At 44.4% G+C, this 27,500-nt stretch overlaps 1 protein-coding gene across 2 annotated transcripts in view; it reads left to right on the top strand.

The window, feature by feature from the left end:
• The window catches only part of LOC135106873 (protein dissatisfaction-like), a 62,319-nt gene that overhangs the window by 34,638 nt on the left and 181 nt on the right, over positions 1-27,500 (top strand). Inside the window, exons 4-10 of one of the 2 annotated variants that reach the window (XM_064016242.1) lie at positions 20,950-20,991; positions 22,163-22,437; positions 23,057-23,170; positions 23,648-23,731; positions 24,237-24,346; positions 24,840-24,967; positions 25,310-27,500. The exon at positions 25,310-27,500 is cut by the window's right edge and continues 181 nt beyond it. In XM_064016242.1, the coding sequence (XP_063872312.1) occupies positions 20,950-20,991; positions 22,163-22,437; positions 23,057-23,170; positions 23,648-23,731; positions 24,237-24,346; positions 24,840-24,967; positions 25,310-25,581 (1,025 nt within the window). In that variant the 3' untranslated portion in view covers positions 25,582-27,500. The remainder of the gene's footprint in view (positions 1-20,949; positions 20,992-22,162; positions 22,438-23,056; positions 23,171-23,647; positions 23,732-24,236; positions 24,347-24,839; positions 24,968-25,309) is intronic. The other variant, XM_064016243.1, reaches the window with a different exon arrangement.

Genomic DNA, 27,500 nt, shown 5'->3' with positions numbered 1-27,500 from the left:
AGGAGTAAAGCCTTGATAAAGAATGAGATAACAGAAGTTTTGATGGTTTAAATAAAAAGAAATGATTGACTTGGAAATATCAACAAAAATAAAGTGGAGAATATATAGTCCTTTTGACTCAAACTACAAGGAGTGACTGACAGAAATATTAACACAAAAAAGGTAAACAATTACAAGAGATGAGTGACATCGAAATATTAAGAAAAATAATAACAAGATAAAAAATAATTCTGTTGACTCAAATTATGAGTGACTGGCATCAAATAATTAACAGAAATAAGACGGGAAAACAACAAATACTTCTGTTTCCGCAAACCGCAGCCAACAACAGCTGACATCGATGCCGAAGCTTTAAGGTTAAGAAAACACGTCGACCGCAGAATGTTTTTCCTGATGAGGACAAACTGCCGTGTTATTGCCGCCAAGTAAATATGCTGACGCCACGGGGACGGTAAAAAAGAAAAAAAAAAGAAGGAAAAAGGAAAAGAAAAAAACATGGAGAATTTTTCACGGAAGAACTCGCGGCTTTTCCCGAGGGATTTTTATTTCATGTAGAGAGCGAATGCGTTTTGTCCTTGGCAAGTGTGCTTTCTCGTCTTAAAATATCACGAGTTTAAATCAGCTTACACATTTTTTAAAAGTCTCTTTCTAAACGAATATATGTATGTATAATGACACTGCCACAGCACTCGGTGAAAATGTAAATGTTGTGAACTGCTTAGCGGGAAAAGATGAAAACCACAAACTTTTAAGGCATTTTCGCCATCATGACACTTTCGAAACTCGCAACCAACATCTTTTTATAAACGTATAAATATTCAGCGTAGAGTTGTGGAATAGAAACGAAATTATAATTGTACAAATTTTAATCATTTCTCCGTTAAGTGATTTCGATAACTAGAGCTCGAGTTCTTTTGAAAGCTAGCTGTTTTTTAAGGTCGGTGTGAGCTTCTGCAAAGACGGACGGGCGGACAGGTGCTGACATATTAAGTCTACTAAAATATAAAGGCCCCAACAACTCACTCCTAGAAAATTGCAAGAAGAAAATGTAAGAAGAAAATGCAAGGAAAAAATGCAGAAGAAAATGCAGAAAAATGGCCTGCTGGTGATACAAAGAACATAAATAAATACCTCGTCTTAATATTTGTCTTTTGTCTTTGTCTGTAATATTGTCTTATTATTTTAACCCACATAGTTTTATCTTGCCCCATCAATCAATCAGGCATTCACTCAGTCAGATAATCAGTAAATCACTATTCATCAACCAGTCAATTAATCAGTCAGTCAGTCCTCCTTTTCAGATCATCATTCTTAACTTTTCTAACACACATTTTCTGGAAGCTTCTTACGAACTCCTGAGAACTGACAGTGCAGCTTATCAGTCTTAAAGGAACCAACAAGACTTTTTGTTCTTTGCTCCTTTCTTGTTTACAGGAAGATCCAATTCACATTTATTAGTCTATTTTAGCCAGAAGTTCTCAATGACACGCTTTTTTTAACGTGTACTTAGGAATATAGCGATAGAAAATACAGTACAATACAACAGTAATTTTATAACGTTTACGTCGAAATGAAAGAAAACAGAAGATACAGAAGGAAGAACTCAGGAAGTGGCGTTTCAAAGACTACATTTCTAGCCAACAATGCAACTCAACGTCATTTGTGTTCCATTGTGATCCTCTGTGAAACTCCCATCCCTAGATTCCGGACTTGGTTTTCATGCGACTCGGTGAATGGACAGAAAGAAACGGAGATAACGGAGAGTCTAAAGGTCTTTCTGTTTCTCCCTCTCTCTCTCCCTCACTCGCCTGGGAAAAGTCAAAGCAGTTCAGTTCGATTTTCAAAACTTTGCACTCGATCTGACTTTGCGCACTGGAGGAAAACTAAAGAAGGGAACGATGAAAAAGTGGGAAGAAAAACTTGAACGAGGGAATATGAATCAAAGAAATCTATGCAACGAAAACGGATTGGTGATGTTCTTTGTAGTATTTCTGTATGCTCTCTCTCTCTCTCTCTCTCTCTCTCTCTCTCTCTCTCTCTCTCTCTCTCTCTCTCTCTCTCTCTCTCTCTCTCTCTCTCTCTCTCTCTCTCTCTCTCTCTCTCTTGCTTTCGCTATCGCTTTCTCTCTTCGCGGTTGTAGCTTCATGGTATATTTCTATTTGTTTTTTTTTGTTTTTCTTATTTTGTTTCCTTTCAAGAGACCAATGTTTTTTTTTCTTTCATTCTCTCTTCTTACTCCTCTTTCCTTTCTTTCTTCTTTTTCCTCCTTCTCTTCCTCCTCCTTCTATTTATAGGAAGCATGATGTTTTTCTCACCTTTGCTCCTGACTTGTTCTCTCTCTAGAGGGAGTTGGTGGGAAGAACGCCTCCCCTGTTGTAGTTTTTCCTCCAACACACAGATGAGATTACCTTTACCAACTGTACAACAAATGGTATCCGTGTGATAGACTCTAAAATTTTGCCTTTCTTTCTCTTTGTATACCTGTGATTTCTTCTTCTTCTTCTTCTTCTTCTTCTTTCTTCTTCTTCTTCTTCTTCTTCTTCTTCTTCTTCTTCTTCTTCTTCTTCTTCTTCTTCTTCTTCTTCTTCTTCTTCTTCTACTACTCCTCCTTCTCTTCCTCTTGCTCCTCCTTCTCTTCCTCCTCTTCGTCCTCCTCCTCCTCCTCCTCCTCCCCCCTCACTCACTGTATGTTAGTATAGTTCTCACAAAGAGCCAGGTAAGAAGCAACAAATCTGCTGTTGCTTGTTCTTCTTGGTGTGTTCCTTTGCGTCGTCCTCCTCCTCCTCCTCTTCTTCCTCCTCCTTTAGCGGTGAGCACCACCTAGATGTTGACAAAAGTTGGACTTAGTTTGACGCGTCGCTGGAGCTGAAAATGATGTTTGTACTTGGCCCTCGAAGATGACTGGGGAGGGAGAGGAGGAGGGAGAGGGACAGAGAGAGAGAGAGAGAGAGGGAGAGGGAGGGTCCGTTAGTTGGTTGGTTTTCTCTCTCTCTCTCTCTCTCTCTCTCTCTCTCTCTCTCTCTCTCTCTCTCTCTCTCTCTCTCTCTCTCTCTCTCTCTCTCTCTCTCTCTCTCTCTCTCTCTCTCTCTCTCTCTCTCTCTCTCTCTCTCTCTCTCTCTTGCACCCAGTGGCATTTTTTCCTTTTGGAGAGTGTGAAGGAGGGTTTTGCCTTGGGCGGGACTGGAGGGAAGGAGGAGGAGGAGGAGGAGGAGTGTTGGCTTGGTGGGGAGGGGCGGGCGAGGCTGTGGGTGGTGGTGGGAGGTGGTGGTGGTGGTGGTGGGCGGCCGCGAAGACTTGATAACAACACCATTCCCCCCGACGCCTTGTTTTTCCGAGGGAGTGAAATTCCTTTTCCTTTTTTTTTTCTCTGTCTCTCTGTTTTTTTCTTGTTTTTTTTTTTTCGTCTGTGCCTCTGTGTGTGTGTGTGTGTGGTGTGTGTGTGTGTGTGTGTGTGTGTGTCTGTGTGTGTGTGTTTACTTTTCACTTGTTTTCCTCTCTCTCTCTCTCTCTCTCTCTCTCTCTCTCTCTCTCTCTCTCTCTCTCTCTCTCTCTCTCTCTCTCTCTCTCTCTCTCTCTCTCTCTCTCTCTCTCTCTCTCTCTCTCTCTCTCTCTCTCTCTCTCTGACTCTTAACTCCCCCATACACACGAGGATGATTCCCTACTCACACACACACACACACACACACACACACACGTTTCTTTCATCTACACACCTGACACATTGGCTCCTCGCTTCCTCTTCGCTTCCTCCCCACCGTAACACCTCAACTGATCCCATGATAATCACCTTTTCTCCCCCGCCTCCTCTTCTCTCCTCCCCATCCACCCCCTGCTGAGGATTACGTGTCTGTGAACTGTGACTCTCCCGCAGTGGATGGCAACAGCAGCAGTGATATGTGTTGGCAGTGAATGTGGTTCCGTTTGATATGGTGTATGTATTTTTGAATGGGTGGTTCTTATGTGGATGCTGTGGGTGATGGTGGTGGTGGTGGTGGTGTTCTCGTGAGAGTGAATAAAAGTTTGGATTGTTATGTTTCTTTCATATTTATGTATTTGCTTCGTGGTTTTTTTTTTCATTATTTGGCTTATACTTTTCCTTCTTTTTTCTCCTTTTCTCTTTCTTCTTTTTTTCTTCTTGTTCTCCTTTGTATTTTTGCTTGTTTTCCTTGTTTTTGTTGTTCCTCCTCCTCCTCCTACTCCTCCTACTCCTCCTCCTCCTCCTCCTCCTCCTCCTCCTCCTCCTCCTCCTCCTCCTCCTCCTCCTCCTAATTCAATCACTGGCCAGCAACTAAGTAATATTGAGGTAATTAAATCTTTAGAATAATTCCCGTAGAGTTTCAATTCAAATTTCTCTTATTTACTGCTATGTTGTAGTGTGCGTATGTGTGTGTGTGTGTGTGTGTGTGTGTGTGTGTGTGTGTGTGTGTGTGTGTGTGTGTGTGTGTGTGTGTGTGTGTGTGTGTGTGTGTGTGTGTGTGTTTGTGTGTGTGATTTGTGGTGGCTTTATTTGTATATAAATGCAAGAAATGTGTTTTTTTTCTTTCATTTCCTCTTGTCATTTTTCTTTCTGTCATAATATTTCAGTTTCCCTTAGTGTTTCAGATCTCTCTCTCTCTCTCTCTCTCTCTCTCTCTCTCTCTCTCTCTCTCTCCTCTCTCTCTCTCTCTCTCTCTCTCTCTCTCTCTCTCTCTCTCTCTCTCTCTCTCTCTCTCTCTCTCTCTCTCTCTCTCTCTCTCTCTCTCTCTCGAGCGGGACGTGAAGAATTGTTTCCTTGGACATGCGAGAGGGACAGACAACAAACATGGGCCGGGAGGAGCGGAGGAGGAGGAGGAGGAGGGGCGACGAATGGGCGGCAAGAGTGAGGGAGAGAGTAAGGGAGTGAGAGGTGCAGATGGGCGGAGGCAATCTCAGTGTGGCTCCCTGTAAATAGCGACAGCCTCTCATGCCAACTGCTCGTACCCAGAGACAATTTAGGCGAGACGGATGGAATGACGAGATGGACTGACAGGGGGAGACAGCCGCCCTGATGGACGCCGCCGAGGGACGGAGGGACACGCGCCCTTACGCCCCACCTTGCACGCCACGAGACATTCCCGCCTCATCCCCCTCCCTTCACCTCACACCTCTATCTCTTTCTCTTTCTCTCTTTCTCTCTCTCTTCCAGGACCTTCTCTTTTTTTCCCTCCTTCTCCTCTTTCTCAAACAAACAGGTTTCCTAGTGTTTTGTTATTTCTATGTGATTCTTTTCCTCTTCTTCCTCCTTCTCGGTTTTTTTTATTTCCTTCTCTTCTTCTTCCTTCTTTTCCTTCTCTTCTTCCGCTTCCTTATCCCAAAACTATTGGTGTTTGAATGTCTTTTCTCCTTTATGTAATCTCTCTCTCTCTCTCTCTCTCTCTCTCTCTCTCTCTCTCTCTCTCTCTCTCTCTCTCTCTCCTCTCTCTCTCTCTCTCTCTCTCTCTCTCTCTCTCTCTCTCTCTCTCTCTCTCTCTCTCTCTCTCTCTCTCTCTCTCTCTCTCTCTCTCTGTAAATCATAAAGAGAAGCAACTATCATTGTATGGGTTCTTGATTAGCCACAGACCCCTGAATCTTTACACACACACACACACAACACACACACACACACACACACACACACACACACACACACACACACGCACACACACACAGTGCCATCATCCCCACTCTCATTACCTCAAATCGCAGAGTTAATTTCCCTACCCCTCCTGCTGCTCCTCCTCCTGGTCCTCCTCCTCAGTCACCTTTACAGTTCTTTGTCCCCGTCGCCGTCTCCAGCTTCCTGTCTTTTCCCTGACCCCATTTTCAGGTCCCTCGTGCGTGCAATTTTTAGTCGATCGCGCTAATTAATCATCAGTATCCCACTTCTCCCCTCCAAAGGCCCTTGCCCCGTCCCAGCCAGCTATTGAGGGAGAAGCGAGAGTCGTGGTGTCGCTAACCTTCCTCGGTGCCGTTATGGTATTGGTGATGTGATTGTAGCGTTCGTTGTCTCGTTGTCTTCTCTCTCCCCCCTTTTTTTTTTTTTTTCATCTCTCGTCCTCTCCTCTCTTCTCCTTCCTCCTTTGGTTGTTATCATTATTGGTGAGTGTTTTTCTTTTTTTTCATTATCGTTACTATTGTCATTGTTATTATTCTATATTATGTTGTCTTGTGTCTTTCTCTCTCTCTCTCTCTTTCTCTCTTTTTTTTTTTATTTGGTTGTTATTTTCATTATTGGTGGTGGAGATTTGATTATATTGTCATTGTTCTGATTATACATGGTGTAGTATTGTTTCTTTTTCATCTTTAGCTATCTTCCTTCGTCTTTCTCTTGTTATTTCATTGTTTGTTGTTTGTGTAACCTCTCTCTCTCTCTCTCTCTCTCTCTCTCTCTCTCTCTCTCTCTCTCTCTCTCTCTCTCTCTCTCTCTCTCTCTCTCTCTCTCTCTCTCTCTCTCTCAACACGCACGAGAGCTTTTTATTTCATTTCCATTTTTAGACACAGAATTTTTGGAGTTCTTGGGAAAAAACATTTGCCTAGAGGACGAAGAGGGAAGAGGAGGAGGAGGAGGAGGAGGAGGAGGAGAAGAAGAAGGAGGAGAAAAAAATGCATTCACGCCTCAGTTGCGACAAAACTCCCCGTTGGCCTCACGACTTTTCCTTCCAACTCCTTTATCAGAGGTAATCCGGGTCCTTTTTCCTCACATATCTCTTCCCTCCCTCCTTCCCTCCCTGCCTTCTCTCCCTGCCGCGTTCCTCCCTCTCTCTCTCTCTCTCTCTCTCTCTCTCTCTCTCTCTCTCCTCTCTCTCTCTCTCTCTCTCTCCCTCTCTCTCTCTCTCTCTCTCTCTCTCTCTCTCTCTCTCTCTCTCTCTACTTCATTCTCTCTTTCCTTTTTTTACCTCCTCGTTGCCTTCTTTCTTGTCTTTTCTGTTTTTTTTCTTTTTTCCCTGCCTTCCTTTTTTCTTACTTTTTTCTTTCTCCATTGCATCCTCTTCTTCCTTTCTCCCTTCCTTCTTTCTTTCTTTCTTCGCTTCACCTTCTTCCCTTCTTCCTATTTTCCTTCTTTCTTTTTCTTCTTTTCTTTACCTTCCTTCTCCACCGTACCGTTTTCTTGTTTTTTTTTTCTTCTTTTTCTCCTTCCTTCCTTTCCTATTTATCTCCTCCCTTCCTTCCTTCTTTTCTTCCTTCCTTCCTTTCTCTTCCTTGTTTTCATTTTTAGTCTCCACATACTTGTTTTTGTAGTTCTTCTTTACCTTCGGTGATTCTTCCTCCTTTTATTGTTTTGTTTACTTGTTCCTCTTTCCATACTTGGCTTCTCTTAACTCGTTTTTTTTTCTCTCTCTCTCATTTTCTCTTTTTTTATCACTCCTTGCATGTTTTTCTCTTCATGTTCAGCTTTCTTTTTCTCCTCTCTGCCTCTTCTCTCTCCTTACCTTCATTTTCTTTTCCATTTTTCATTCCCTTGTTTAGTTTTTTTTCTCACTCTTTTTTCTTTCTCATTCGTATTAATCATATTTGTTTTTTCTTCCAATTATCATCACGTTTTCTTCACTGGGTTTTCATTACATATTTCCAACCAGTGCTATTTTCCTTCCTCTCTCGCTTCAGTTTTCTTTATTGGCAGAGTTTCTATGAAGTAAGAGGGAGATTTTGAAGAGATTGAGGGATAGGCAGGAGGGACTTAGAGGGAGAGAAGAAGAGAGAATGATAGAGAGAAAGGCTGTGTGAGGAACGTAATGCAAACAGAGAAGGAATGAAAAGGAGTAGATAGGGAGAACACATTGATAGAGAAGGGTATGGAGATGTAGGAAAGAAGGAATAGAGAGAAAGAGAGAATGAGAGAGAGAGAGAGAGAGAGAGAGAGAGAGAGAGAGAGAGAGAGAGAGAGAGAGAGAGAGAGAGAGAGAGAGAGAGAGAGAGAGAGAGAGAGAGAGAGAGAAAGGGAGGCAAGGACACAAACAGAACTAAACAAGCACACACAAACACCCACAAAATGGCGAAAACAAAGGAAAACGAAGGCCAGAAACAGCAGAGAGAGAGAGAGAGAGAGAGGAGAGAGAGAGAGAGAGAGAGAGAGAGAGAGAGAGAGAGAGAGAGAGAGAGAGAGAGACGACTCGCGTAGCATAATTCGCGTGAAGATGATCCTCAAAAAGAAGCGCCAGAAATCGATGCTTTTTGGCGTCATAAATCGTGTGGGGGTCCCTGGAATAATTAAATAATTAGCGGATGTAATTACGAGCTTCCCTGCTGGTGGCCCTGCGTCATTTGAGCACGGGAGGGGGCGCAGGGGCCGAGCAGCGGGGGCGGCGGGCGATGGGCAGGGGACGGGGGGGCCGGGAAACAGGGAGTGGTAGAGGGGAAGGGAGGATACAGGGGGGTGTGGTAGAGAGCGGTGGAGGATGAAGAGAAGCAGGAAGGTGGGTTGGTAGAGAGAGAGAGAGAGAGAGAGAGAGAGAGAGAGAGAGAGAGAGAGAGAGAGAGAGGAGAGAGAGGAGAGAGAGGAGAGAGAGAGAGAGAGAGAGAGAGAGAGAGAGAGAGAGAGAGAGAGAGAGAGAGAGACATAGACAGATAGACGCTTATCCAGTCTCAAAAAATGTGCGAATATACAGAATTGAAATTATGAGACAGTGAAAAAGAAAAATTAAGCAGGAATAAAAAGTTAATGATGGAATACAAGAGAAGACTTCACACACACCACACACACACACACACACACACACACACACACACACACACACACACACACACACACACACACACACACACACACACACACACACACACGTTATTGAAGGAAACTGTATAAGAAGAGGAAGAAGAGGAATAAGAGGCAGCAGTAAGAAGAATTTGAAGGGGAAAAAAAAAAGAAAAATAAAGATAGAATGACAAAGTAGACAGAATTACTTCCACCAGCTGACAAAGAAGGAAAAGAGAGATAAATAGTAGACGATAAAAGATATAAAAAAATAAAAGAAATAAAGAAGAACGACTAACTAAACAAAACACTTCATCCGTCCATCCAACTATCAACCGAAACAAGAAAAAAAAGACAGAAAGTAAAAAATTAAAGAAAAAGCCGATGAAACGAAATACCACTACCACCACTACCAACAACAACAACAACAACAACAACAAAACCAACAACACAGCTATCCACGTTCTTCCCACCACTAATTAACGAGAAGGACCTCACCTCACTTCACACCTGCCACCCATCCTCCCCTCGCGTATTTGTGTTCGTCCACTAATACATGTACAGGTGTGAGAAACCAAAGACCGTAATGAGGTTAATCTGAAAGGTCTGAGTGGCGGGGCTTGAACATGATAGCCCGGAGAGAAGGAAGAGATGGTGTCAAACGTTACATTCCCTCCCCACTCCTTCCCTTATGTTGAACCAGGCTTGTAGGAAGGTAAAGGAAAGAGAGAGAGAGAGAGAGAGAGAGAGAGAGAGAGAGAGAGAGAGAGAGAGAGAGAGAGAGAGAGAGAGAGAGAGAGAGAGAGAGAGAGAGAGAGAGAGAGAGAGAGAGAGAGAGAGAACGGAAGAGAGTCCAGGAACCCGCTCTTTAAAAATTTGAGGACGGCAGGAGCGCGGAGAGGCAGGAGGAGGGGATAGTGAGGTGGAGGGTCAAGGAGGTGAGACCCCAGGGTGGAGGGTGGAGGGACAGGAGAGCAGAGTAAAAAATCCGTGGTTGGAATCTGCGTGACAGCGAGAAAATGGTGCCAGTTTAGGACATGGAGCGGGATGAAGCTAACGACCCACCCGAATGAGGAGCGGCACCATCTTGCGGCGAAAAAAGAAAGTGAGAGCCATTGTTATCTCGACAAAGGCAGGCGGGGTGATGGCGCGCAGCCACGAGCCTCGACACTTAACCGGCCACACAGCGACGCCTCCTCTTCCTCGCCCTCACCTACGTGTTCCCCTCACCACACCCCCTGTCTGCCTCCCATGCTCCTCTTCTTTCCCTTTCCCTTTTTCTTTCCCCTCTGCACATCTTTCTCCCATGCCCTCCCCTTCCCTCCTTCCTTCATTCTTTCCCCTCTTCTCATCTTGCCACACACCCCAGCCTCTCCCCTGTCCTCTCCTTCCTTCCTTCCTTCCTTCCTTCCTTCCTTCCTTTCTTCCTTCCTTCTTCCCTTCTTTCCTTCCTACTGTTCTTTCCCATCACCATACCAAAGTCCCATCCTACCCCCTCCTTCTTTGTTTCCTTCCTTCCTTCCTTCTTTCTTTCTTTCCCCTCTGCGCACCTTTCCAAACTTTCAGATCTTCCCTCTCATCTCTTCCTCCCTTTCTTTCATTCTTTCCCATACACCTCATTCTTTTCCCCTTCCCTTCCTATCTTCCTCTCCCCTCTTTCCTATTTAAATACACTCTATTCTCTTCTTGTGTCCTCCCCTTCCTTTCTTCTTTCCTTCCTCTTCCTTCTCTACGCTATTTTCTTACTTCCTTCATTCTTTCCTCCTCTTCATTTACGTCTTCCATAGTTCTCTGCACTTTTTCCTCTTCTCTTCTCTTATCTTACACTCCTCTCTACACATCCAGGCCTTTCTTCTTTCTTCTTTTTCTTCTTCTTCCTTTATTTTCTTGCATACCTTTTCACACTTTCGAGCTTCCTCTCCTTTTCCTTCCTTTCTTCCCGTCTTTACTCGACCTCCCATTTGCTCTTTCGTGTTTCTTTTTATTTTCTTCTGTTTTCTTATTAACCTCCGCCATTTTTCTATTTATCTTACTTGCCATCTTACTTTGCTTTCCCTCCTTTAATACTTCTATTATTTTCTTTCTTCCTGTCTTTTCCCCTGTCTTATTTTCCTGGTTATTTCGTTTTTGTTTACTTTTTTCTTTTTTTGCATGTTATTTGCTTATTTTACTTACTTCTCGTGTTTCTTTATTACTCCCTGTTTTCGTGTTCTCTTCACTCTCAATTTCCCTTTTATTTCTTCAAATTTCCTGTCCTCTTTCCTCTTTTATTTGTCTTTGTTTTATTCATCTTTTTGCCTGTTGCTTTCCTATGTTTCATGTTTCTGTTCCTTCTTTATTACTCTCCGTTCCCTATCTCATGTTCTTTTCGTTAATTCCCTTGTGTTCCCTCTTCTATTTACCTTTGTGTCTGGTGCTTTCCTATTTTTTACTTACTTTCCTTCATCCCTTATTTTTCCCCGCTCCGCTCTCAGCATTCCTTTATTTCCACAAGTCTCCCCTCGCACAGACACCCCTTCTCTCGTTTTCCTCCCTCTATTGCGCTCCATCAGTAGCTCACCTTCCTTTGTTCACGTCTCCCCCGCTCACTTCATCTTCCTCCTCTCCAGCTAACTTCCTTCGCCTCCTAGTCTTCCTCCTTCCTTCACTCGGCTCACTTTTTGCCGCGGTCATCCTTGTGAAGTAACACCAATAACTCTATAGTCTTATATTTCTTATCTCGTGTTGCCTTTTCTTTTCTTGATAACTCTGTCTTTCGTTGTCCTGATGTCTGTGTATGTGTATCTAAGACCCCTCCCATCTCTCTCTCTCTTTCTCTCTCTGATGGTTGCCGTATAGGATATCGCATCTTTCTTTAACTTTCTCTTATCGAAGGTTTTATTAGCGGTTCGTGTTGACTCGTTGTGGTGGTGATAGTGGTAGTGATGATGGTCATGAAATAGAGTACGTTAGTTTGCTAAGTAATTTGATAGTGGTGATGGCGATGGTTGATGGTGAGAACAGCGGTGATGGCGTGTGGTTTGTCCTCCATTTTCTTTCTATTTCTTCCCTGCGTCTCTACATCCACATCGTACAAACCCATACCCATAAATCTAAGAGGACGAAGAAAATAAAAGTAGAAAAAATTTAGTAAGGTAGACTAAAAAGAAAAAAAATAAACAAGAAAATAGGTAAATGGAAAGGGAAAAAAACTACACCAGGGGAGGAAAACAATGAAGATAAAGAAAAATACTACACTGGAAAAAAAAAAGCCACATGAAAAAAAATAAGCAAGCTAGACTGAAAAGGAAAAAAAAAGGACAAGAAAATAGGTGAATAAATTAATATATAAACAGCAGCAAGCAAGACCATGCGAAAAGTTAATTCATCCAGAAACGCAACCCTGTAAATGGGAACACAAAGCCGAGTGGTGTGATGCTAAAGCTGAACCATGAACGGCCGTGCTCACATTTTTTTTTTTTTTTTCTTTTTGCGCCGCGCTTGTCAAAGGCCCGTGATGGATATTGGTCCACGTGAATAACCGACAAATATTTAATGATGAGGTGAAAACTACATTACTGCAGCCATGACTGGTGTTGTTCTGGTGTTGTTCTAGTTCCCTGGTTGGCCTGTCCCGCGACGTGATGTTCTGTCCTCCAGCACTGGGCACCAAGGAGGACTAGTTGCTTTAATATAAGTCAGATCGAGACAAAACATGGAATATTATTACACCATAAAGATCAGCAGAGTATTTACAAGGTACTGACAGAGAGAAGTGAAAGAAAAAAGGAAAGTGGAGAAAAAAGGGGAAGTGAAGGAAAAAAAGACAGATAAACAAGATAATACGTGTTTTTTTTTTTTCTAGCTCTTCGGTAGCTTTGGAAGTTGAGATCGCGAAACAGGCAATAAAGAAAATAACAACAACAACAACAACAATATTACCAATAACAACAACAACAACAATAATAATAACAAGAAGAACAACAACAACAATAATATCAATAATAACAACAACGACAAAGTGCATCTTATCCCCATGCCAACCTGAACAACTAAAAACTAGTGATGAAAATAAGCTGGAGCACACACACACACACACACACACACACACACACACACACACACACACACACACACACACACACACACACACACACACACACACACACACACACACACACACACACACACGCACACACACACACACACACACACATACACACACACACACACTCGCGCGCAGGGAGGAAGAGGGTTGGGTCACGAGGAACCTTTCATGTGTGCTGTGAGTGAATACGGCTGGAATGATCAAAAGAGTCCATGAGAGAGAGGGGGAAACACGGGCAAGGGAGAAGTCACCGGGACCAGGAAGAGGAGGAGGAGGAGGAGGAGGACGAGGAAGTACCAGGGTGATGGTGGTGGTGGCGGTGATGGTGGTGGTGACGATAGCGATGTTGGTGATGGTGGTGATTTTTTCTTACTGTCAGATTATTCACCTCTTTTCATCTCTTTTTCTTTCTTTCTTTCTCTCTTTCTCCCTTTCCTTCTTGTTTTCTTCCTTTTTTCTTGTGTGTATACGTGATCTATTTCTTTTTCTCTGCTTCCTTTTCTTACTTCCTATTTAATTTTGTCTTGTGTTTCGTAAAGATTTCCTAGTTCGTGTGTTGGTTCTCGTCTTTGCATGTGGTGGTGGTGATAGTAGTAGTAGTAGTAGTAGTAGTAGTAGTAGTAGTAGTAGTAGTAGTAGTAGTAGTAGTAGTAGTAGTAGCAGTAGTAGCAGTAAGAGTAGTAGTAGTAGTGGAAGCCATTTTATTTAAGGTTTTTATATTTCTCTTCCTAGCCACCCATTCTTTCACCACCACCACCACTACTCCCTCCACCACCACCACCACCACCACCACCACCAGAAACACTGAGCCAGAAGTCCCCTCTCTCGCCTCCCATTCATCCACCACCCACTCCTGCAGCAACCAGTCACTCCTCACGGTCACTCAGTCAGGAACAGTTTCCCTCCCTTCCATCTTTCATCCACACCACCACCACCACCACCACCAGAAGCCTTACCATAACGTTACGTACTATATAAGTCACTGTGGTTGTAGTTTATAATCGTAGGAGGCGTGTTTCTAGCTAGATATCTGTCTGCACTACTACTACTATTACTACTACTACTACTACTACTACTACTACTGCTGCTACTACTACTACTACTACTACTACTACTACTACTACTACTACTACTACTACTACTACTACTCTTTTTCTTCTCTTTTTTTGACCACTGCTCTAAACCCCACGTAAACTTTCCTCGCCAGCCAGAATTAGGTAAATCTTTTGAAGTGACGGTCAAATCCTCTCTCTCTCTCTAGCTCTCCTTTTTTTTTTTTTCCTTTTATTATATTCCTCCCTTTTCTCTCTTTTCACTACCCTCCCTACCTACCTCACTCTCCCCTCTTCCCTCTCGCCCCCATCTCCCCATCTCCCTGTCTCCCCAAGCAGCCCTACCCCAGTGACATTTTTTTTTTATATATATTTTTTGCAGCCGCGGGGTCGAGTAGGTAAGAGGAGGGCAGGAGGTGGAGGAGGGGTAGGAGAGAGAGAGAGAGATCCACTTCTTTTCAGTTCTTGCAGGATTGTGAAGGATTACGCCAATTTGAATAGCTAGTCTTTCAGGAGCGGGGAAAAATCGTCCTATTCACCTCTCTTGTCGGGTAGAGTAAACGCTGCTTATGGTGGAGCTCCATCCGGTACCCGCTGGAGGCCTCAGTGTGTCCCGCCCCAGCCCGTGACAGCCCTTGAATCCCCATATTAGCGAGTCTCTTACCTTACCTCATGGCCTCTGCCTTACTTGACTGAGGTTTTCTGGTTACTATTCGTCTTTTTATTTTTTTCTCATTATTATGTTTTTTCCTCTCATTTTTGTAATTGTGTTTCTTCCCTTTTCGTCAAACTATTATTTTTCCTTTCCATTATTGTGCTTTTTTTCTTTATATTCCTGTTTTTTTTTCTATCAGAGCTTTATTTTTTCTCTCATTTCACTTTTCCTTAAGTCTGTTCTTGTTTTTCTTTCTTATCATGGCTATCTCTACTATTCCTTAATCCCTTCATTATCATACTTGCTCTTACCCTCTTCGTTTCTTCCCTTTTCAATTCCTTTTCTTGTTTCTCTTACCCACAATGCGCAGTTTTCATCAGTCAGTCCTTCCCATTCTTTCGTCATGCTTGATTTCATCTCCATTTTTATTCCTATGATTATTTTCTAAACCACTTCTTTTCATCTTCTCTCTCTTTGACTCTCACTCCCCTCTCAATGATATTCTAATCTTTCTCTTGCCTCCTTCATCCTCCACCTCTCCCGTATCCAATTCCCTTTCTTTCCCATTTCTTTCTTCTTTTCTTCTCTCTCTCCTTCATTCATGTTACTCTTCTTTGCACAGTCTTCCTAGTATATGTTCATCTCTTCTTCATTTCCTCTTCTACTTATTTCTCCTTTTGCTTCTCTTCTTTTTATGTTACTCTTCTTATCATAGTCTTCCCATTCTGCTCTCATTTCCTTTCCTTGCTTCATGTTACCTTTTTTCTATTCACAGTCCTCCTGTTCCGCTTTCACCTCTTCTTCTTTTTCTCCACTACTGCTGCTGGAATCGAACCCACACTCTATCCCGAGGAAGTAAGTGAGCGGCGCAGCAGCCTTTGCTATACTCCCGGCGGGCGGCGGCTCGGCACGACTTAACATATTGATGGTGATTAGCACGGGAGCCGGGTCAGGGAAGGGACATTATCATACATCTAATTGTGTCTCGCTCTCTTTCGTTCTCACCCACCGTCTCTCCCTCTCTCCCTTCCTCACTGTCTCGTCTCCCCGTCCCGCTGCGACACACGATCCGGGAGCGACGCGAGTGGGAGGGAAATGTATAACTCGGCATGGTTTTCTTTTTTACATATATTCATCGTGTGTCACCGTGACCAGCGCCGAGTTTGAGTTATTTCACCGGCAGTGTAAGAGGGTATTCACCAGCTGGGACTCGTCCTATTTAAACAGTCCAATCTTCTTACTCCGGCCTAAGGAAAAAGTAAAAAGCTTCTTGTCTTTTTACTTAAACAGCCGGAAGTTTTAATATCATTTGCTTTCAAAAAGCCGATTAGCCCCCCCCACCTCTCCCGGTTTCCCCCCCGTCCCCTCCTGTATCCTCCCGTCTTCCCTCCCGTCCTCCCTCCCTTTGCCAACCTTACCACTCACTCACCTTCCGACCCTCTCCATTCTCCTCCTTCCCTCCCCCCAACCCGCCATGTGAACCAAGCCAGGCTCTTCCCTTCCTCCTCTCCCACCTATTCCTCCTCCTCCTCCTCCTCCTCCTCCTCCTCCTCCTCCTCTCCCCAGTCCTGTTTTCTCCCCTCACACATTCGTTTAGCATCGCCCTTTTATCGGTTCACGCGCTGATGACTTTTTTATCCACACATTTTTCCTCTCACGTTATCAGCTCGGCATATGCTGCTGCTGCGCGGGGATGGTACAAATAATACGTGATTGATTCAACATCACTCACTCACTCACAGGGAGGGAAAAAATCTTTGGGATCGCAGGCCTCTCTTGATGCTGTAGACGAAGCAAATTGTCGTTGTAATGGAGTAGTAGTAGTAGTAGTAGTAGTAGTAGTGGTTCATTGGTGTAGCGGTAAGAGCCCTCGATCCGCAACTAAGAGGTCCCGGTGCCGAAACCCGATCGGATGAAGACTATTTTGGCTTGCTTCCTTTAAGACTCTTGCCTTTTTTCACCTAGTAAAAAATAATAAGTACCTACGAGATGTAAATGAAAGAGCCTTGCAGGAGCGAAGGACTAACAGTTATAACCTCCATGTGTGTAAATGAGTGTATGTGATCCGCAAAACGCTCTTCTATGTTTCTACACCGACACTTGGCTAGTGATTTGAAGGAACCTAAAGAGAAGAGAGGCGGGGAAGGGCAAGGATCATCACCAGCCACGCCCGAGTGCTGGTGTCAGTGCACGGGAGCCAACCAGCCACAGTCACTTGGCCGCCATAATTGAATCGATGGGTGCGTGGCGGGAGTGTGGGCGGGGTGGCCGGCTAATGGGCGGGCCGTAAGTGTGGTCATCACTCAACTCCCCCTCGTCCAAACGCCCTCCAAGCCCCCGGCCTCTCGGATCCTGGCGTCACCATTAATCCCACCGCTGGCACCAATGTCGCGGCTATCCAGAATTCGCCACATCTCTGTCCCGGCCACTTTACACTCTTAACGTCCACTGTATTCACTGCCGGTATTCACTACAACTGTACCCAATCAACTGCCAATTTTTCTCTTTTTTTTTCACTCTACAGCCCCACGAAAAAAAAAATCAATAAGAAAATGTAATAAATGAAATCTTAAGTGAAATTAACATAATAGAAACAGATTTTTTAACGAACAAGAATATGAAGATTACCGTTGCTCACATACTTTGTTCTTACTCTACCTTTTTATTATTATTAACATTATTGCACGGTGTATAGTTACCGTGAAAATGTAACACTAGTATGGCTCGTGGTAAAGGCGAATCCCATGGTGGTAGTGGTGGTGGTGATGGTGCTGTTGGTGGTAGTATGGACACATCATTATCTTTCATAGCTGCACCTTATAAAAGACTCGCGTTATGCCTTGCTGCTCAATTGAAGTTAAAGTAAATGATAATGTAAAGGGGGATTTGAAGCCACCTAGTGACGTGGAAAGAGAGTGAGAGATAAAAAATAAAAAAAAAGGCAAAATTGCATGGTTTGGTAGGATGGGTTTTGCGTACGAGTCTTTGAAGTCACCATGTAGCTGGCTTGTTCTGATTTTTATGTTGTTATTTTATGTTGTTGTTATTGCTGTTGTTGTTGTTGATGTTGTTGTTGTTGTTGTTGTTGTTGTTGTTGTTGTCTCTAAGTTGTCTGAAATCTACTTCTTTTCTCTCTCATCATCAATTTACTTATTTAGGACTCTCTAGAATTAGTTAAAAGTATTATTAGTTAGTCATAATGATACAAAGGTCTGTTGTTTTTGATAATCCTATGTAAACATCTTACCTGTTTTCATCCTCCCTTTTTGATTGGGAAAGAACCCAACAAGATTTCATCCCTTTATTCCTAGTACTGGTAAATTATCCTTTCGTGTCGATCCGTCCATCTTTTCTTCATTCATCCTGATTTTGTTTGCATTCTTCACGTTAATCCTTCATCACGCATTACTTTCCTCTTTCTTTTTTTTTTTTTCTGAGCCTCCACCTCCACCTCCTACGCCTCCTCTCCCACCTCCTCCTCCGCTTCTGCCTTTCTCCAGCATACACTATCCCCCCTCCTGAGACTCCTGAAGACCCAGCCCCTTTCGCCTTTACAAGTGGCTGGGAACACCTCCTCCTTCTCCCCACCAGCGGGTCCCCCAAGGTGGCTGGCACCCCGCGGCCAATTTGTGTGATGAAGGTGGGTTGGCGCGTCATCGGTCAAGTTCTGACGCTCGCTGAAAAGGCTGAGATTACTGCGGCTGCCTCTCATCTGTTCCCTTCACCCCCGGCAGGCTGCTCCTCTCTTCTTCCCTCTTTGCTCCTCTTTGCTTCCTACTACCATCGCTTTGCACCGCTACCACCACCACTACCATCTCCTCCTCCATCTCTTCTTTCCCGGCCTTCCTTCCTGCCTTTCTTCAGGTTTCCTCTAAGTCTCTTGTCTTTTATTTACTTGCCGCTTATGCTTTTGCCAGCTCTGTTTCCTTCCAGCTCGATATTTCAACGCGGTTCCCTAGATAGGTCACATTCTCTCTCTCTCTCTCTCTCTCTCTCTCTCTCTCTCTCTCTCTCTCTCTCTCTCTCTCTCTCTCTCTCTCTCTCTCTCTCTCTCTCTCTCTCTCCTTTTCTTCGAAATTCATTGACTTTCAACCAAATTCTCACTTTTATCGTCTTTCTCCTCCTCCTCCTCCTCCTACTTCTCCCGCTCCTCCAACTCCTTCAACTCCTTCCCTCCTCTTACTCTTATATCTCTTCGTCTTCCTCCACCATATCCATTTTCGAGTTTCTTCTTTCCTTACTTCATCTCCTCCTCCTCCTCCTCCTAGCTCAACTGCTGCCTCTCCTCCCTTTTCGGCCCCGTGGCTTCTCCAACATCTGGCTCCTCACAAACAAAAGGAAGGGGTGAAGGGTCATCGTGCACCTGGCCAGGTATCTTTTATCCCCCGCCTCAACCACTCTGTAAGAAAAAAAGTGTGTGTGTTCTGGGGGAGGTAGGAGGGATGTGTGTGTGTGTGTGTGTGTGTGTGTGTGTGTGTGTGTGTGTAAATAAAAGTAGATGTCTAAAAGAAGGAGAAAATATAATCTATAAGAAAAAAGGGGAACAGAATTATATTTACTAATGTTAGAATTGTTTAATAGTAATATAATTGTGTGTGTGTGTGTGTGTGTGTGTGTGGGTGTGTGGGTGTGGGTGTGTGTGGGTGTGGGTGGGTGGGTGGGTGGGTTGGTGGGAGTATCTGTGTGTGCCCGTCTTTCTGTCCGTCCGTCATTAGGATACTCCCCCCATTAAACGTGTTGAAAATGGGAGTAATCGTAATAATCAAGGAAAAAATATGGTGGTGTGGTACTGCTAATGATGACTGTGAGCTGGATATTTGTTTTGCCCAGGCGTAAATTGCTTGACATCACGTGGTCGCAAACATTATACTAACATGAATATCTTGCATTAAGAAAAACCAAGATTAAAGAAGCATTTTTTTTTTTCTTAATGCTGTCAATACAAGATTTACTGTAGTTAATCGTTTCACCTTTTTCATATTTTTTTTCTTTTTTTTTATAGAAAATTTTACTCCTTAAAACGTAAGTAAAATTCTCATGACCAATAATTAAGACAGAACAAGAAATAACGAGTTTAAGCTTGAAAAATTTAAGTTCAAGAATGAGATAGGAAGGAACTGGTTCTCAAATAGAGTGGTAGATGAATGGAACGGGCTCAGTGATCAGGTTGTTAGTGCTGAGTCATCAGGGAGCTTTAAAAGAAGATTAGACAAATTTATGGATGGGGATGATGGGTGGAAATAGGCAGATATGTTTCGTACAGGGACTGCCGCGTGTAGGCCTGGTGGGTTCTTGCAGCTTCCCTTATTTTCTTATGTCCTTATGTTCTTATGTTACCTCACCTCCTCCGTCGCACAATAATAGGCACTAATAGGTATACTAGTAAAGCATAACTGTGCCTAACAGGAACTAGTCGGGAAGGACACAGGAGGAAGATGGAGGGAGGTGATTAACTGACACTTGCAGGGAGGAAGGATTGAGAGAAAGACACAAAAAAAGAGACGAGGGGAAGAAAGGGATGAGGAAGCGAAAAGGAAGAGTGTGGAAAAGGATTTGGGAGATAGAAGGGAAGGGGAAAAGAAAAAAGAAGGAAAGGGTTTACGTACAAATGGATGAGAGGAGGAATGTGACACAGGAGGAATAAAAGAAAGCAAGAAGGTGGTGAGAAGGGGAAAGGTAAGCGAGGAGAGGGAAGGGAGTCTCAGAGCAGCAGAGAGAGAGAGAGAGAGAGAGAGAGAGAGAGAGAGAGAGAGAGAGAGAGAGAGAGAGAGAGAGAGAGAGAGAGTAGATTTTCACTTTTTTTCCATTGGCTGGCATCCTCCAGAAAAAAAAAATCAAAAGAAAGAAAATGTTTATAAGCATTCCCTCTGATGCCTGTCAAGTATTTCCACAATGATAATTTTCCCATGTCTTTCACTTCCTATAATCCTTTTTCATCTTTTTCATCCTTATATGATACTGGTAATATTTCTGCTTGTTAATGTGACGATTGACCTTTATTCCTATCCCTGGTGTTTTTACAAGGTTGTGGTTTGTGTCATCCATTCTTTCGTTTCCACTACGTGAACTAATGTATTACTCTCTTGAATTCACGTCTTGTGGTTTTTTGGTAGCAATACTAACACTTTGTCGCCAGACTAAAAATGTCTTCAGTCTAGTCTCCCAGTCATGTCACACTTCCTTCATTGAATCTTATTGATCTTAAGTTGTACTTTTTTATATTCAATCAGTCAGTCTGTCTGAGATTGAAATAATAAAAAAATGGCTTAAGAAGAACAGAGCTGTTTGATGTTACTCGTAAACCTTCTCAAACAGTACATATATAAACTTAAAACATATTTATGGATCTCAGTATGTCCATGATAAAATTAGAAAAGTCTTGAGCGTAGCGACTTTCAAGGCAAAATTTTTAAGGATAGAAGTTTTCCATGCCAGTCTTCACAGTACATCTCAGTGTGTTTTTCAGAGACTGGTGAAATCTCTCGGGGGCTTCCAGTGGCTGCCCATGGTAAGCACTCGACAGTTGTTGCTGGATATGCAATTTTTTCAATGCTTTGCTAAACATATTGGATGTCAAATTACTAACCAGGTATGACTGAATAATCTGTGGCAAACTAACTCACGAGGAATTTCACCAGTCTTCATATTATTGGTCTAACATTGTTACTTCACTGAATAACATCTGACATGTGCACTGATTACTTCTTGGCGAGGGATCTAATCAGTCAATTGATGATTTCCAGTCAGGACTGGAATGCATGTGTTGGTGGTGAAGGAGGAGGATGACCAGTTGACCAGGAGGACTAGGATAAATGTGTTGGTGGTGGGAAGAGATTGTATGTGACGATCTCCATCCTGGGAAACTGGAATGGATGTGTTGGAGAGTGCAGCTGGTTGGTCGCCACACTGGAAAGCCGTGATGGATGAATGTAGTGTTGGTGGAGGGAAAGTATGAAGGCTTGACTTAGACAGTAGGATGCTGGGATGGATTGAATTTTCTATGGATAAATTTTTTACTCATGTAACAAAGGACTGTGATTTTTGTTTTGTTTTCTAGAGACAAAGAACTGAACTCGATTTCTCGAGTGAATTCTTGGTTTCTAGAGGAAAGGACTTAATTTTTATTCCTACAAGTAAATGACTCAATGTTTGTTTTCGAAGGAAAGGGAATGAATTTTTTTTTCAAAAGCAAACTAATTTGTTTTACTTTCTAAGGGTGAAGGACGTAAACTTTTGTTTTACAGAGGCAAAGGAATGTGATTTTTTTCTTAATTAATTTATTAGAAAAGTTTAAAGAACTGTGGCTCTTGTTTTCTCATCGTATTTTTAAAAATTACTGCCTGACAAGAGGTTCTAATCACGTCGTAATTCTTTCACCAATGTACAATGTATATCAGTAAGTGGATGTGGCCGTGATTCAAACTACACTGCACTATCCTGCACTCATTTGTTCCTACGAGTACTGAATACAATAGTCGTCGAGGAAACTCTTAAGCCAGCCTTATCTTCTCGACAAATTATCCTCAGAAGCACAGTGGTTATGTTTCTGTATGTCTGTCTTCCTACCTGTAAGTCTCTGTCCCTCTCTCTCTCTCTCTCTCTCTCTCTCTCTCTCTCTCTCTCTGGTTGGCGGTATGCACGGTGGGTCCAGTGACGGCGGTGTGTCTCTCCCCCGACAGCAGTGCAGCACGAGCGGGGCCCCAGGAAGAGCAAGACCAAGGACGGCGGCATGGCGGGGCTTGGCATGATCCATGCTGACCACTTTCCCGTGCAAGACTCCTCGAAGGGCCCGCCGCTGCTCTTCCCGCCGCCGCCCCTGCCCTCCCTCAAGCCCCACGGAGCGCCCCACATGTTCCCCGACGGCATACTGGCCCCCACGCCCATCCTCATGCCCCACGTGCCCACCTCTCAGCCTCCTAGTCTCCTTCATATGCTCTCCGCTGAAAAGTTGCAGGTTTGTGGTCTCGACAGCGTTTCGGCGTCTTTCTCAGGTGTTGTCACAGGTTCTCGTGAAAGTTATTGAGGTTTTCAAGGGTGATTTTGTTTTTAATGGGAGTTATTCGCGTTTCCAAGTTTGTTCTTTGTTTTTATTGAAAGTCATCGGGGTTTTCAAGGGATGATTTTTTTGTTTTTAGTGGGATTTATTGGGTTTTTTAGTTTTTTTTTTTTTTTTTTTATGTGTGTCTAGTGGCAGTTGTTGGAGTTTTTCAATGGTGATTTTGTGCCTAGTGGTAGCTTGAGAAAAATGTGTCTTTAAGAGGAAAACACTCCTGTGAACCCAACTAACCACCTCTGTAGCCCTTGAAAATAGTCCTGATGAGAGAACAAAGACTCCTGGCCAACTAGCGACCTGTTTAATGCAATCCCAGTTCCAGTACAAAGGTTTCAAAATTAATTCGTAATCTCTCAAAAATGTTGGCGATATGGGAATAGTTTATCTGTGCTGTAGGACAAAGAGGGGGATAGAAAACGGGTAAAGATGAACTGCCTGGCTAATAATATTTTATCGGTTAGGTACATAATGACTTAGAGCCAGAAAATCACATATGCTATTTTTCCTACTCCATCGGCAGAATGAGAAGCTAGCAATCAGCAGCGGGTCTATCAGCGGCATGTCAGAAGTGCCCGTGTCCTTCCCGCAGGCGCCCTCGCTGCTCCCCTTCGCGCCCTCGTGGGACATATTTCAGGTGAGTGATAGATGCTGAGATCCGCCTCCTACCTCTTTGGCGCTGTGTGACTAACTGGCTGTCGGGAAGCAACTGGAAATTAGTCGGTAGAGTGACATGTTTGTTTGAAAGTTTGGTAGGAAAATGTTCCTGAAAGACTGTTTTGGGCGACCGTGTGCTATGCAGTGTCTTTGCTCTACTGATTTAACTGGAACAGAGCACCATAATCTTAAACCTTTCGTCCCTTTTTTACGCTCTTCAAGATTGTTTCCGTGATTCTTGTGATAATTTACTGAAGATTCCTCTCTATTAATGGGAAAAACACCTGTGAGAACTGACTAGCCATCCATGTGTCCTTTGAAATTAATCAGAAACTTAACACTTAAGAGTAAAATCCGTCCCATGTTTTAATGGCGAGTGTCGAGGAAGTCGAGGAGTAATCAAGGTCTCCCGCTGAAGTAACATGAGAGAGAAACACTTGTCTCTTTTCTTTTGCAGGAGACGACGGCGAGGCTGCTGTTCATGATGGTGAGGTGGATCAGGTCACTGGCGCCCTTCCAGACTCTCTCCCGTACAGACCAGGTGAACATCTTCCTCCTCTTCCTGCTCCTCCTCCTCCTCCCTCCCCAGTTTTCTTACACTCGTGAATGCCCATAAAACTCATACATTCCTTCCAACATTTGTTAAGACTCCCATGCAACTTTAACACTCTTAAACAACGCTATACACGCAACGCCCTGAGAACTTCCCATGCGCTCTTGCTCCTTCTGAGGTTCCCATATAATTTTGATACGGAGACAAAAAAAATCCTATACATTTCTAGCCGTTTTAGAGACTCCAGTATACATATTCAACTTTTTTATGCACTTACATCCGTTTTACAAATTCCCATACATAGCTGAAATCCTTTAGATAAACGTCATACACTCCGAACACAGTTAAAGACACCTATGCACCTTTCTGACACTAAAAAGACACAATAAACACCAAAACCCTTCTAGAGACTCCTAAACACCTTTTCAACACACGTAAGGAATTTTGAATGCACTTTTCTTAACCCCAACGCCTCCCTCCGTACCTCCCTCAGTGCGTGTTGGTGGAGGAGTCGTGGAAGGAGCTGTTCCTGGTGCACCTGGCCCAGTGGTACCTGCCCCTGGACCTGAGCGGCCTCCTGCAGAGTCCCGCGGCACACTCCAGGTGAGAACGTGACGCCACCCTTACTATTACTATATCAGACTGTGCTTTGTCCTTTTTACGTGTCAAGGAGGGTGGCCAAGGTGCAAAGAATGGGGGTGAGGGGGAAAGTTTTTTCTGTATGTCTCTTGGAAAGTTGATTTAAAAAGTTGGTTGATTTTTATTGATTGAATGTTTTTTGTTGTTGATTTTTTTCTTCTGGTGACTGAATTTTGGGGGGGTTTATTTATTACTATTGTTAGAGTAGTGGTGGGGAAGGAGTGAAAGAAGTTTGGACGGTTAGATTTCTTTGAATGAATACGCTGATAACATCGGGTCTTATAGCGCTGTAGAATATGTAGCGAACATGAAGCGTGTTTCTGAATCTGTGTGTGTGTGTATGTGTGTGTGTGTGTGTGTGTGTGTGTGTGTGTGTGTGTGTGTGTGTGTGTGATGGTCGTGATGGCGACAGAGTGCATGAGAATAACTAACGTTTTGCTCTGTCTTGTGGTGGTAGGTTGGGCAGTGACGAGAGGACCGCCCTGGAGGTGGCCACCATACAGGACGTGCTGAGGCGCTTCAGACACCTGAGTCCTGACAACACCGAGTGCGGGTGTCTGAAGGCCGTGGTGCTCTTCAAGCCAGGTGAGTGAGATTCCTCTTCTTGATACTGGTAATGGTGATGGTGGTGGTGGTTAGCGGGAGAGGGAGCACAAGAATAGTTATAGAGGCTGTTGCTGTAATTGCTGCATGCTTGGTAGTAGTTTCATGAGTTATACTAATTCACTAACAAGGGACAAGTATGTGTGTGTGTATGAAGGGAGGGTACATGACTAACATAATGTTTTGCTGTGCATGCAACTAACAGTCAATTAACCCTCCCTTGCACCCATTTCTTCCTCCTCACCCACCCTGCCTCACCCCCCCCGCCTCCCATTCACTCTCCACCCGGCCCCTCCCCGCCTCGCCCCGCCCCCTGCCCCACAGACGCGAGCGGGCTGGTGGACGTGCACCCCGTGGAGATGCTGCAGGACCAGGCGCAGTGCATTCTCAGCGACTACATCCGTTCGCGCCACCCCCGCCAACCCACCCGCTTTGGGCGCCTGCTGCTGCTGCTGCCGGGCCTCAAAACTGTACGAGCGTCCACGGTGGAGGGGCTCTTCTTCAAAGACACGGTTGGGGACACGCCCATACACAAGCTGGTGCTCGACATGTACACGATGGACACCAGCGGCAAGAGTGACCACGGCGGCATGTAGGTCCCTGCGCCGCGCCGCCTGTCAGAGCAAGACAGTAGGAGTGATGGTCTTCCCGGCGCCCGTAGCGCGGCGCCACACATGACTCACGGGTGGAGGGAGCCCGCGAGGCGCCAAGTAGGGGAATCCAACCCTTTATATCGCATTCGCTCCTTAAAAATCAAACATGTCTGCGCTCACTCTTTGTTTTGTTCATCGTTGCTTCAGCGAAATAAATTTTTTAAAGTTACTGAGGACGCAGAGAAGCAAAAAGATATAGTTACTTGTTTGTAAGTGATTCGATGCCACTACACTGAACATCTGTTAGCCGCTGCGTCCCTGCGGCCGTGTGGCGAGCGAGGGACGCAGGGCACACCGGCCGCCCGCCGCCCACTCCGGTACGTGACGGCTGTATTAAATAAACTGTTGAGCTGGCATGCGTGACACTGGCTTTTGTATTAATCGATGAGGAAACACTGACGCTGCTGCTCACCCACGCTAGCAGGAGAGGACATGTTCACGCTCGTGTACGTGTGTATTTGTGTGCGTGTGGGTGTGAGTGTATTTGTATGCGTGTATTTGTGTGCGTGTATTTGTGTGTGTGTGTGTGTGTGTGTGTGTGTGTGTGTGTGTGTGTGTGTGTGTGTGTGTGTGAGCAGGCGTCGCCTAGAATGTTCTGCTTGCACCAGCAGCTCATCACACCCGCAATACGAATAGACACCGTGAGGCGGGGAGTCGCATCTCACAGCAAGGAGACACCAGCGCGGAGGACGCCAACACGGCCTGGAGCAGCGTGACAGTGCGTGTTTACTTATCGCAACCGTGATACTCCAGCCAAGACAAAGCAGCAGTAGCAGCAGCAGCAGCAGCTTGGCCCTCGGGACACGCACACACACCAAACTCATCCATTTCCACAGCCTGCAGCCAGACACTCACTAAGGCTTCACCACACAGCAGACTGGTGATGGCCTCACATCGAGGACTCTGCCCCGCCACGAGTCTCGCGTCACATCTCTCCATTCATCCCTCGGCGAACTGTTTGTTGGAATGACCAGAGAGCCTTTTTTACTTCGGAGAGATGTAAACTTCGTACATGCTGTACATATTTAATAATGGCCTGTTTGATGATGATATTAAAGAAAATCATATTCCTTTCCTGATAGCTGTTCATCATCGGTCGCTACCCTCCCCCCCAAAAAAAAAAAGAATAACAATGACTCTTCCCCTTTTTAATAACTGGTAAATTCTTCTCTGGGATCACACGGGAGGCTTGGCAGGTGTGTCGGGGATGGCCAGTGACACTCACTCCACTCAATACATTTCACTTGCCGACAAAGTATGTGGACTACAGTGTCCGTGTACTCTGACTCACCACAGCTTCCATGAATGTCACTTTGATGATGGTGGTGGCGGTGTTGGTGGTGGTGGTGGTGGTGGTGGTCGTGGTGGTGGTGGTGGTGGTGGTGGTGGGTGGTGGTGGTGCCCCTCTAGTCACTGGACTCACGTTGAAATGTCCAGTCACAAATCATGATGCCCAGAAAGCCTCGTGGACTCTTAACCTCAGTCCCCAGTACTCCATCATACACCCAGTCCTTACACTCCAGTCCTCACACCTGCTCCACTCTCTCAGTCGTTCAGCCACTTCCAGCCCCGTACTTCCAGACCCTTCAGTCATACCTCCTTTATTTCCAGTCCTGTAACTCCAGCCCCATACTCTAGGCCTTCTATACCATCAGCTACAACACTTTCAATTCTTCAATCCCGCAGTTGCTTCCAGCCTCGTACTTCCAGACTCGACACAGCTCCCTTACTTCCAGCTCCATTCTTCCAGTCCCAATACCCTGAGACTTCCATGCCCTCAACTCATTAATTTAAATTCCCCACCTCTACCTCATACTTCCATTTCCCACACATGCGAAGTTACATTTCTTGACAACATATTT

Source organism: Scylla paramamosain, chromosome 14, assembly GCF_035594125.1.
Source record: "Scylla paramamosain isolate STU-SP2022 chromosome 14, ASM3559412v1, whole genome shotgun sequence".
Lineage (NCBI taxonomy): Eukaryota > Metazoa > Arthropoda > Malacostraca > Decapoda > Portunidae > Scylla > Scylla paramamosain.
This window is presented reverse-complemented; position numbering and strand designations above follow the sequence as displayed.